Here is a 12,325-nt window from a genome sequence, read left to right on the forward strand (position 1 = left end):
GAATACTAGAGAATTAGCTTTAGAGTCAATGTTCTGCTTTCTGTGAAGAAATCTGAAACCTTTCTACATATGGAGGCAGGGTTTCTCTGTGTTGCTCTGGCTTTCTAACTCATTCTGTAGACCAGGCTAGCCTTGAATTCTGAGATTTACATATCTCTGCTTCCAAAGTACTAGGATTAAAGGCATTCACCTCCATTGTCCAGTAAGAAGTAGTTTGTTTGCAAAAATAATTGTGTTCCTTTTGGAAATTCCAGTTACATAAGCATTTTCTCATGTTAAAGTAACTGATACGTTCATTACAAGTTAGTTTCCCAGAGTAATAAATGCATTGGGGTTAGTTTGTACATAGCCAGACCTGTATACCTGGACTTTGATACTAACATTGATACATAGAGTACTCAACCAACCTTTCATTTATTTGAGTGCTTATCATATCCCAGCTTAATGCCTTAGGATGGGGCATAGAACATAATTTTGAAACATGAACAATACAAGCTTATAAGGCAGTTAGTGTAAAGAAATATGTGAATATATGATACGTTAGAGTTACACTCACAGTGTTTGGAAGTATTGCATAAAAATATTTGCTTTAGGGAGCAATTACTGAGGAATAGATAGATGGTTCCTTTGGATGTCTGTTACAAGTCTATATTGAAGTAGCTGAAAGGTGTTAAAAGGTTGTAAGTCAGAAACCATCATCTGCTTTACATATAGATATGATTGATTTAAAGTGTTTAGATATAAGCCATAAAAAATTAGACACAGTTTTTAAATATACCAGGTTGATCTGATATTCCAAAAATAAGATTTTGTGTATCTTCCAGGTTTACTAACCATTAATTTAAAGTAACTAGATAGATAGAACTCTGGATAGAGAAGATGTTTTTCACAAATGGTAGCTTTACCTTTATAATATATAAACATGATTTAAATCTAAAATCTTGTATATTATTTATATTTAACATAACCTACCCAAAGAAAATTAATTGCTTTTGTCTACTATTTAATAAAACATTGTTTTGTTTCCTAATGGCAAACAATGGAAAAGAATGTATTTTGGGAATTATATTCAGGAGTTTTTGTTCAGCATACTATATATGTGTTTTTCATGTCTCAGTTATGTCCTAAAGCTGACTTCTTTAAAAGTTTTATATGATGCCCGTTTCATATATGAATTAATGAGAAGTGTACAATTTTAAGTTCTATGAATATGGAGAAAAGTATATTCTTAAGAAAGGGGAAAGAAGTAATCTGACTCTTACCTGAGGTTTATATATGTTGTCCTTCATTTCTGCAAAGGCTAAAGAGGCTAAACGACTAAAAGAATTCCTAGAAGATTATGATGATGATAGGGATGACCCGAAGTACTACAGGTAAGTAAGCATGAGCGGATGGGCTGTTTGTGAATGTGAGAATGTCTGGTGTGTTTAGCTATTAGAATCAGTAATTTCAAGTGTCTTTAGTGGGGAGCCCATGATGGAGGGTCATTTTATAGGAAGTCATACCTTTTAACTATTTAGCTCAGGAATTTGTCTTCAGTGTTTTCGTAAGTATTCCATCTGATCTGCACCTACCATCTCCATATTGTACATGTAAACTTAAGAATTGAGTCACTTTATCTTTATTGTACTAGATGATCTGTTTTAGTGTATAGTTCAGGCTTGCTGTTGTCTTTTGATTGCAGGTTTAAAGTCATGCACATCACAGCCAGTTGTTTTGGTAGGACAGTCAACCTCAAACAATGTTAAGCATTTTTTCTGTATTGTCTGAGTTATACTTTTATCCCCTAAAGCCTCTTAGCAATTTGTGTATAGTCTTCATACTTTACATGTGAAAAAAATACAATGTAAGTGTATTTTTACAATGTAAGTCTTCAGTTTGGAATAGGCACAAAACAGCTGTCTTCCTCTTGAAAGTTATCTTTTGGGCTTTTAGACATATTGCATGATTTTTCAGAATAAAATAACACCTCTGTGCTTAAATGTAGCACATTAATGTCAACAGCACAATGTCCTGGATGTTTACCTGAGTTTAACATTCACTTATTTGATTTTTAGTGTTGAGGAAATGCTGTGTTTTGGACAGTTTGTGTCCTAAGCAATGATCTGATCATTAAATGCCTCCTATTAACTTTACAGGGGTAGTGCTCTTCAGAAACGGTTGCGTGATAGGGAAAAAGAAATGGAAGCTGATGAACGAGACAGGAAGAGAGAGAAGGAAGAACTTGAAGAAATCAGGCAACGCTTACTGGCAGAAGGGCATCCAGATCCAGATGCAGAGCTCCAGAGGGTGAGTTATTATACCATCTGAAATTGTTTAGTTTTAAAATTACACCATATGCACTTTTGGACTTGCTAATGCTGTTATTTGGAAGATTATTAGTATTTGTTAATTTTAGTACAGAAATCATCAATCTTAAATGAACTCAGAACTTTTTTGTTTAGGGAACACGTTAGTGGTGGTGCTTATGTACAAGCCGGAAGTCAGTCTCAGGTATTGATGTAGTCCATAGAAGCAGTTCACTGTGGTTTACTTGAGACAGAATCTGTCTAGGGATTTGCCTGTCACCACATTGTTCCAGTTGTCATTATTTGAACATTTGCTGTGTTGAGTGTAGTAGGCACTAGAAATCAAATGCATCTTCTCAGGTTTGCATAGCTGACATTTAACCAACCAGCACCTTGAATCCATACCTCCCATCAAATTAGTCTGTCATTATTGGTGACCATCTTTTAATATAATTTACACAGAAAGCTGTATTTACAATGATATTTGATTTGTAGTAACTGTCATTTGAAATATTTCCTTATTAAAAGATGTTTTCATTTTCTAACATGTCATTTTAAAAAAGATTTGTCATTATGATTTTTTTATGGGTATGAGTTTGCTTACATGTAAATATATGTACCACAGTTGTGCTTGGCCCTCAAAGGTCAGATCTGAAACTGGGGTGACAGATGGTCTGGGAACTGAACCTGGGTTCTCTTCAAGAGTCACAAATGCTCTTTATCACTGAGCTGTCTATTCAACCCAATAGCTTGTCATGTATAACAATCGATTGATTGTATAGTGCTCTTATTTTTGCATTTAAGAGCTGTCATTTTAAAAATACTTTCAGTACTTGTCTTCTATGAAGTTTTCATTTTTTTTTACATGATATATGCCTCAACAAAAATAAGCCATGTCTTTTCATTTTCCTTTTTGTTACTGCTGACTGGGTGTTAAATCCCCTGGGATCTGAGTTACAGTCAGCTCTAGCTATGTGGATTCAAGTCCTTTGGAGGAGCAACCAATGCTTTTAACCTCTGAACCACCTCCCTTATTTCTAGTGCTTAGTTTTTAATTTTTTTAGAGTTGAAGAGGTAGGATTGAGCTCACTGGTCAACTTAGTCAACTACTTTACATAAGATATGTGTAAAGCAAGCCCAACAGTGATGGGGCATGCTTTTAATTTAATCCCAGCATTCAGGAAGCAGAGGTAGGTAAATCCCTGAGTTTGGTGCCAGCCTGGTCTTCAGAGTAAATTCCAGGACACCGAGGGCTACACAGAGAGACCCTCTCTCAAAAACAAACAAAACAAAACAAAACCCCAAAAATATATAAAGCAAAGGGAAGAATTACAGCAGTAGTCTTTTCTAAAGTTAATCAAGTAGTGTTTTTTGGTTGTAGATGGAACAAGAGGCTGAGAGGCGCAGACAACCTCAAATAAAGCAGGAGCCAGAATCAGAGGAAGAAGAAGAAGAAAAGCAAGAAAAAGAAGAAAAACGAGAGGAGCCTGTGGAAGAGGAGGAAGAACCAGAGCAAAAGCCTTGTCTCAAGCCAACTTTGAGACCCATCAGCTCCGCCCCATCTGTGTCCTCTGCCAGTGGCAACGCAACCCCCAACACTCCTGGGGATGAGTCTCCTTGTGGTATTATTATTCCTCATGAAAACTCACCAGATCAACAACAGCCCGAGGAGCATAGGCCAAAAATAGGACTAAGCCTTAAGTTGGGTATGTCAGCATTGCCCTTTCTTTTCCTTTCCTCCCATGTCCCAACAATTTCCACTGTAAGGACCAAAGAATATGTATACATACATAGTTCCGTGGTAGATAGATAGCAAAGTATTCAACAATGCCTTTCTAGCTCACGATTGTTTTCATAGTTCTACTAGTGCTCCTATATCTCCAGCTGCCTCCAGTTCTGAGAAGAAGTGAAAAGTTAAATTTTCTAGCACTTGTGAGTAGAGAGTTACTACGTTTTTTTTTTTTTAACAGTTGGGATCTTTCTCAGAGAATTGTGGAAATATGTTTGCATCTTTTGAGGGATGGTGGGTTGTCTGATTTAGCATTTAAAAATGATGTTTTCATACTAAGATAGTGTTTTTAACTATAGGTGCTTCCAATAGTCCTGGCCAACCTAATTCGGTGAAGAGGAAGAAACTGCCTGTAGATAGTGTCTTTAACAAATTCGAGGATGAAGACAGCGATGATGTGCCCCGAAAAAGGAAACTGGTTCCTCTGGATTATGGCGAAGATGATAAAAATGCCACCAAAGGCACTGTAAACACTGAAGAAAAGCGCAAACACATTAAGAGTCTCATTGAGAAAATCCCCACAGCCAAACCCGAGCTCTTTGCTTATCCTTTGGATTGGTCTATTGTGGATTCTGTGAGTAGCATACTGACTATCAAATGTCTGGGTTTTCAGTGTAACATACAGCCTTGTTTGATTTTTAGCAATAGCAAATAAGATCACACACAGAATAATAAAAGAAAAAACACTATGCAGTTCAGATTTGGAAAATTATTGGCTTTTGATGTTCTTTCACAATGTACATATTCTTTTTTCCTGCATTCTGTCCATCATTATCTAATACTACCTTTTAAAATCTTTCTTGTTAAATGTTCTCTGCTGTACAACTTAATAGTCTTTACACACACAATAAGCTAAGTGACATATGAAGAAGAAAATGTGAATTGTTTTTCGGAATTTGTGTGACCACACTTAATGTTTCATTGGTTCATTCATTTTCCTGCAAGTTTCATGATTTTATTTTTCTTTATACAGTTTTAAAATATGTACCTTATTTTTATTATCCATTTATCTGTTGATGGATATCTTGGTTGGTTCATCTTTTTTTCTGTAGTAAGTAGAGAAGCAAAACCATGGAAATTCAAGTGGCTGTTTGGTAGGGTATAGTTTTCCGGGTATATCATAGGCATATGTGTCTTGGTAATTCTGTTTCTCAAAATGTACCTGGGCTGGAGTTCACAGAGATCTGCTGGTCTCTGTCTTTCTTGAGTGCTGGATTGTCACTTGACTTATTTTACTCTTTAATGAATTTTGTATAATGGAAAATTTCAATTCATTAGTTCTTCAACTAGGCTTTGTTTTGCAGATACTGATGGAACGCAGAATCCGGCCATGGATCAATAAGAAAATCATTGAATACATAGGTGAAGAAGAAGCTACATTAGTTGACTTTGTTTGTTCTAAGGTTGGTGTCTTTCTGCCTCCATCTACACAAAATTTATTTAGACACTTCCTAAAGTAAAAAGTCCTAGTACTTAATTTTCAATTTTAATTAAATGACCTGATAATTTGAAGTCAGCCTCCTATCTCAATCTTAGACGTATCATACAACAGCTTTGATTCATAGTCAGGGAGGAAAGAAATGGTGTCTGTTGTCACCTATGATTTCTTTCCTTTTCTATTGCAAATGCCATGCTACCTTTCTATCTAAGATTGGAATTTTGCAGAGATGGGAATTAGTCAATTTCATTGTTAGTCACCTATCTCTGCAGTAGTCCTGTTATTAATAGTGTTTAGCATGTACTGATTGATTAGAGTTCTTGGCAGTCACAATGTTTGTGTTTTATGGCAGTTTTTCTCATTTTAACTTTGTAGCAGTCTTAGGGTATACAAGTCACTAATATTATCCTTACTCCATTTATACATGAAAAAATTGAACCTTATGAAAAGGTAGTGTCTTGGTCATTATTGTACAGTGTGTAAGGACATTTTAAATCCTATAGGCTGTTTTTTTGTTTTGTTTTGTTTTTGGAGACAGTTTCCTATGGCCCAGGCTGACCTTGAACTTGTATCCATTTCCCATTAGTGCTGGAACATTTTAATGACATGCATCAGTACATCAGACCATCATTTAACAAAATGTGTATACTGTGGTGTGTTTTCAAAACAGAGTTATTTACAATGGTTATAGCATTAAGACACAGGTAGCCATACTGGGCTTTATTTCTAGCCCTTTAACATCTTTAATTCTAGCCCTGGGGAGACTGAGACAGGAAGATCTCAATGAGTTCAAGGGGACTATGGTCTATAGAGTAAGTTTCAGGACAACCACTGCTACAGAGTAGAACCCAATTTCCACAGATTCAGTAATCTTAGCACTTGGGAGTCTAAGGCAAAGGATCAGATGTTTGAGGCCACCTTAGGTTACATAGCATGAGGAGGTTGGGTGAGAGGCCACTTATAACCAGGCATGGTGTCTCACATGCCTCTATCCCAGCACTCAGGCAAAGGCTGGTGGATCAAGGCCAGTCTGGTCTACAGAATGAGTTACAGAACAACCAGAGCTACTCAGCGAAACCCTCACTGAATAATCAATTAAAAAAGAAAAAGATTTATTCATTTCGTGTATGGTGGGTGCACTGTTGTTCTCTTCAGACGTACCAAAAAGGGGTGTCGGAGCCCATCACAGATGGTTGTGACCAACCATGTGGTTGCTAGGAGTTGAACTCAGGACCTTTGGAAGAGCAGTCAGTGCTCTTAACTGCTGAGCTATCTATCTCTCCAGCCCCAGAAAAATCTATTTAAAAAGGAAGTTAAAAATGCAACATGGAAGTAATGATTGATTTGCCTTTAGTGATCAAGGTCTGAGGATAAAAAACTAATAGAGCCAGGCTTGGTGCTACATACCTTAGCATTGTGGGGCAGACGAATTTCTCAAGTTCCAAGCCTTTAAAATCTTGTCTCAAAGTAGAGCAGACTCCCCTAGGTACAAGAAATATATCCCTACCATTTAGAGGTTTTGTATCTTTGTTTTATTTCTTTATAACAGCTTATTTGTTTCTTTTTAGGTTATGGCACATAGTTCACCACAGAGCATTTTAGATGATGTTGCCATGGTAAGTTAGAAGAACATTATTACTTTAATATCTATGTGAACAAATTACTTTATAAATTTAATGCATTTCCTCATTTATTGATCTGAATTAAAATTTGCATATGATGGTAAAGATATCAGCAGAAAGATTTATAATTATAAAGTATCAATTGATTTGATGTTTTGTTTTGTTTTGGTTTTGGTTTTTCGAGACAGGGTTTCTCTGTGTAGCCCTGGCTGTCCTGGAACTCACTCTGTAGACCAGGCTGCTCTCGAACTCAGAAATCCGCCTGCCTCTGCCTCCCGAGTGCTGGGATTAAAGGTGTGCACCACCACACCCGGCTGATTTGATGTTCTTAGTTCAGGCTAGCCTAGAACTCAAAGCAGACTGAGCCTCCTGGGATTGCAAGCATATGCATGCCCCTGTTGTTTCTGGAGATTTGAAACATTTAAAAGTTGATCTTGATTTCTTCCTTTAAACCATTTTGATCTTCCTCCCCCCTTTATTTATAAAGATTAAAGCATATATTTCTATTATATGCTTGGTAACACTACTGATAAAAGCAGTGGGCCTATACAAAACTGGGAAGTGGACATACAGATACTGAAACCATGCTGTGCTTGCTATTAAGGAGTGTGCTGTCAATGCAGAGTGTGGCATCTACTGGTTGTGAGTCATTGAAGGGAATACATCATAGGGATTTCTCTGAGACATTCACATTGCAGGAGTATCTTGGGGGTCAACCGTGCTGAAAAATCAAATTCCTAATTGCATTTGATTTTTATACTATGGTTTGTGATTACTTTTATTTAACGTTGTGATTTCATAAGTCGAGGGAGAGAAGTTTACATTTTAAATAAAATTATTACATGAAATACAAGGGTAGTTATGAAGAAAAGAAATAAATTTGAATAGAACTGGTCATTGGAGTGAATTAAGGACTGGTAAGCCAATGAAGTTGTTTGGGATTAGTTGGATTTAAGCAATTGGAAAAAGGTTGTTAACAGGAAAACAGTAGAGATGGGCATGGAATTGCACAACTTTGTCCCAGAATTTAGGAATCAGAGGCCGAGGCAGGTATATGTTCTACTTAGTGAGACCCTGTCTCGGGGGAAAAAAAACCCACAAAATTACTTTGTTAGTCCAAATGATAGCCAGTATGTAGCATAGCCTTGGAAATTCTGAAGAGCATTGAGACATGGAGTGGAGAAAAATACTGGGGCTAGGTGTCAATACTGTGACATATGTGTTTTCTTTTTCTTTTAATTACTCATTTTATGTAGATGAGTACACTGTACCTGTTGTCAGACACATTAGAAGAGGGCATTGGGTCCCGTTATAGAGGGTTGTGTGGTTGCTAGGAATTGAACTCAGGACCTCTGAAAGAGCAGTCAGTGCTCTGAACTGCTGAGGCATCTCTCCAGCCCCAGCATATGTGTTCTTACCCCCCAAAACTAAACATGGGTAATTTTTAAAAATTGCTTTTTATAAAAAGCTTTCATGGGGGTGGGATGGATATGTGTGGATTAACTTCTTCTGGTCAAATATGACGGTTTATAACCAACGTAGTGGGAGTGTGCTTGAGCAGAGGTACACACTTTGTATAGACCAGGGAGCCACAGAGAAAACCTGTAAAAATTAAAGTCCTTGTTGATATAATAGTTTTACCGTTTAAGCGTGAGTTCAGTGCCCCAAACCTACTTAAAATGCTGAGTGTGGTGGTATGCTCTTCCAGTCCCAGCATTAGGGAGGTGGAGAAAGGCAGATATTGGAGCTTGCGGCCTACCCTTTTCTAATCGGTACATGTCCCCATCTCGATCTCTGTCCTAGAAAGAGACCTTGTCTGGAAAAGCAAGGTAGACAGCTCGTTGGATGACACCTCATGTTGACTTCTGTCTTTCATGAACGCACATGCACACAAATACACAACAGGTACACATACATCAGCATACCACTTGATTAAGAGCACTTAATGTTCAATCATGATGGGAAAATAATCTAGTTTATTCATTTGACAAGAGAGAAAGATAAATTTGTTCAGTGTCTTTGTACTTGTGACAGTGGCGTTCACTCAGTACTGTTTACTGCCTCTAGATACTAGTAAATTCTCATGTAATGCTATCACATGATCAGTATTTGTTGTATGTTAGGTAAGATGATAGCTAAGTCTGTTTTGGACTAAATAAAATGTCTATATTAGGACACATAGGTTTTGGGCTGGAGAGATAGCTGAGACATTAAGAGCACTGACTGCTCTTCCAAAGGTCCTGGGTTAAATTTCCAGCAGTCAACCACATGGTGGCTCACAACCATCTGTAATGGGATCTGATGCTCTCTTCTGATGTGTCTGAAGACAGCTACAGCGCACTCACAATAAATAAATAAATCAATAAATAATAAATGAATGAATGAATAAATAAATGAATAAATAAACAAATAGATCTTTTAAAAAAGATAGTTGTATATTTAATTTGTTGATAAATATCTTCTGGTTTGTTTGTTTGTTTGTTTGTTTTATTTTTTTGAGATTCTCTGTGTCCCCCTGGCTGTTCTCAAACATACCATAGAGCAGGCTGGCCTCAAAAAGATCTGCCTGCCTCTGCCCCCCAAGTACTGGGTCTGGGTATAAAGGCATGAACCACCACTTTCCTGTAAACATCCTTTTTTTTCTCTTCAAAGATTTATTATCTGTAAGTACACTGTAGCTGTCTTCAGACACCCCAGAAGAGGGTGTTACGAGTGGCTGTGAGCCACCATGTGGTTGCTGGGAATTGAACTCAGGACCTTTGGAAGTGCAATCAGTGCTCTTAACCGCTGAGCCATCTCACCAGCCCGAGCCACCATTTTCTGTGTCCTCTAAATTCAGTATACTAAGCTTTTGCTCTACTTATAAAGTATTTGATTAAATATGTATAAATGTAATGTCTATAAAACTAACATCAAAATAAAGAAAAAGTTGTATTCAAATAATGTGAAGTCAGGGTTTGTGGCACAATCCTGCCTATAAGGTGGAAGCAGGAGCTCCTGTTCATCACTTTGATTTAAGTGTACGTCATGCTTGGGCTGTGTCTCAACAATCACATCAGTAAAAAAACAGAAGTATATTGAAATTAGTATTTAGGGAGTCATTGACTTTGGCTGAATGATTATCTTTCTTTGTACCGTAAATGTTGTGTTTAAAATATTTTCGTGCTGGCTAGATGTTCTTTTAAGTCATTATGTTGATTGTGTTTGGTGGATGTTTGGTATATTGCTGTTGTTTTAATATATCAATAATTATCTTTACATGTGTTTCTGTCTTTTATCTTCTAGGTACTAGATGAAGAAGCAGAAGTTTTTATAGTCAAAATGTGGAGATTATTGATATATGAAACAGAAGCCAAGAAAATTGGCCTTGTGAAGTAAAACTTTTTACATTCAGAGCTACATTTCAGATTTCTTCCTTCACATCCTTGAAAGGACTTTGAATTTTCTGTGTCTTCAAAGACATTTGTGAGATCTGTAATTTTTTTAATGTAGAAAATGTGAATTCTTTTGTCCTCTAATTTGTTGATGCTCTGTGTACTCACTCGGTTGTAAAGCCATCTGTGTCCTTGGTCCTCTTTCTGCTCACCAGGCACAGACTACTGGTGTGTTTTATAAGCTGCAGCTCCTGTACACAGCCTATCTGATAGAATCTTGTTCTGCTGATTCCTTCCTTGTAAATATTAAAATGGCTCCCCAATTCTTTTGCAGAATTCTACTTACTATTAAAACTGTATTGTATAGGCGCCAACATGAATAAGGTGAATTCTAGTCATACCCTTTGCAGTCTCATTCCCACTTTCCTGATCAGAAAAGGCAAGCCCTTGTAAAGGCATGGAGTTTAAAATTAGAGTGCAAAACCTAGCAGACAGGTCCTTCTAATGTATCTCTGTATTAATGTGTTTATGTGAATGTATGTATAAAAGTCTTTTTAAAAATTTTTTGGTGGGCTCCCTTAACCATTTTGTAATTCATCAATACACTCATAAAGGAAAAGTGATAATTGTGCCAACCCAAATAAGAAGAATAATTACGGTGTATTTCCCAGAGACTGGTATTCTGCGGTGAGCAACACTTTGCTGACCAGTTTTGTGTTCTTCTGTGAATAGGACGACACATCATAATCTTATCTCTCCCTCATTTGATGCCTCAGAATTGAAGCAGAGTCTAGAATTCTGGAGCATTTTGCTCAATACATTTTCAACTTAGTTGTCTTCATTTAATTTTGGTGTATTCATTTTAATAAAACAATTCCCAAAGTATAAGGTGGGCAGAGGAGCTCACTTTCCTTTTAAAACAATGACCGGGATTACCTCAGTGAGAGAGCTTATGCTTGCTTAGCATGAGAGAAGGCCTGGGTTCTATACCCAGCACCAATAAGTAAATAAGGTAAGTTTACAAAAGAGAGTTGACAAAACACAATAGTAATTCACCATGGTAGTTAAATGTTTACATCTTTCTTCCAAAGATACATCATTCAAGACACATTCAAGACAGTTTTCTGCTCACAAAATTTTATTACTGGTCATCAAGCTTTAACTATATTGGTGACAAGAAATCCTTGGATTTATTAGTAATTCAGAAGATCACTAGGGGCAAAATTTATTTGAAAAGTACCAAGTTCTAAACAGCTCTGTCAACAAATTAGGTGTGGCTGCTGCCATGTTTGCTTACTAAAAAGATAAAGACTGGGTTCTTAGAATAATGTAACTGTGAGCTTGCGTTACTAGGTTTTTGTTTTTTGTTTTGTCTTTTTTTTTTTAAACATTTGAGAGGACATCCAAAACACTGTTTTTAATGTTGAACCTTGACATGGCTTCATTATGTAAATATTTCAGTTATTAAAAATGTATATATTTGATCTTGGAGATGCTTTCTTTGAGTCTTGTAAATAAATGACATTATGTTATAATTGTGTAGTACATATACTAGAAAACAACCTGAAAAGATGAGCTCAAGTTTTTAGATGAATTTTTATCAGAAGATCAAAGTGACTACCTTATTTTAGATGAGGCTACTATACAGATATCTCTACATAGTGTTGATTATATTTTAAATTACGATTTCTCAAGGAAACATTCCAGAAAAATGACCGTTAATTATAAATTTTTTTCTTGTTTTGTTTTGTTTTGTTTTTTTCGAGACAGGGTTTCTCTGTATAGTCCTGGCTGTCCTGGAACTCACTTTGTAG

General features: G+C 36.6%; 1 protein-coding gene across 3 annotated transcripts in view; it reads left to right on the forward strand.

Annotated features, from left to right (window-relative positions):
* The window catches only part of Rbm25 (RNA binding motif protein 25), a 50,822-nt gene extending 38,827 nt beyond the window's left edge, over nucleotides 1–11,995 (forward strand). For all 3 annotated transcript variants that reach the window (XM_021201549.2, XM_029540616.1, XM_029540617.1), the window contains 7 exons: nucleotides 1,300–1,373; nucleotides 2,139–2,289; nucleotides 3,670–3,994; nucleotides 4,377–4,651; nucleotides 5,382–5,480; nucleotides 7,084–7,131; nucleotides 10,423–11,995. In XM_021201549.2, the coding sequence (XP_021057208.1) occupies nucleotides 1,300–1,373; nucleotides 2,139–2,289; nucleotides 3,670–3,994; nucleotides 4,377–4,651; nucleotides 5,382–5,480; nucleotides 7,084–7,131; nucleotides 10,423–10,515 (1,065 nt within the window). In that variant the 3' untranslated portion in view covers nucleotides 10,516–11,995. The remainder of the gene's footprint in view (nucleotides 1–1,299; nucleotides 1,374–2,138; nucleotides 2,290–3,669; nucleotides 3,995–4,376; nucleotides 4,652–5,381; nucleotides 5,481–7,083; nucleotides 7,132–10,422) is intronic.
* Nucleotides 11,996–12,325: the final 330 nt, after the last annotated feature.

The sequence above is a fragment of the Mus pahari genome, chromosome 7 (genome assembly GCF_900095145.1).
Source record: "Mus pahari chromosome 7, PAHARI_EIJ_v1.1, whole genome shotgun sequence".
In the NCBI taxonomy this organism is placed as follows: domain Eukaryota; kingdom Metazoa; phylum Chordata; class Mammalia; order Rodentia; family Muridae; genus Mus; species Mus pahari.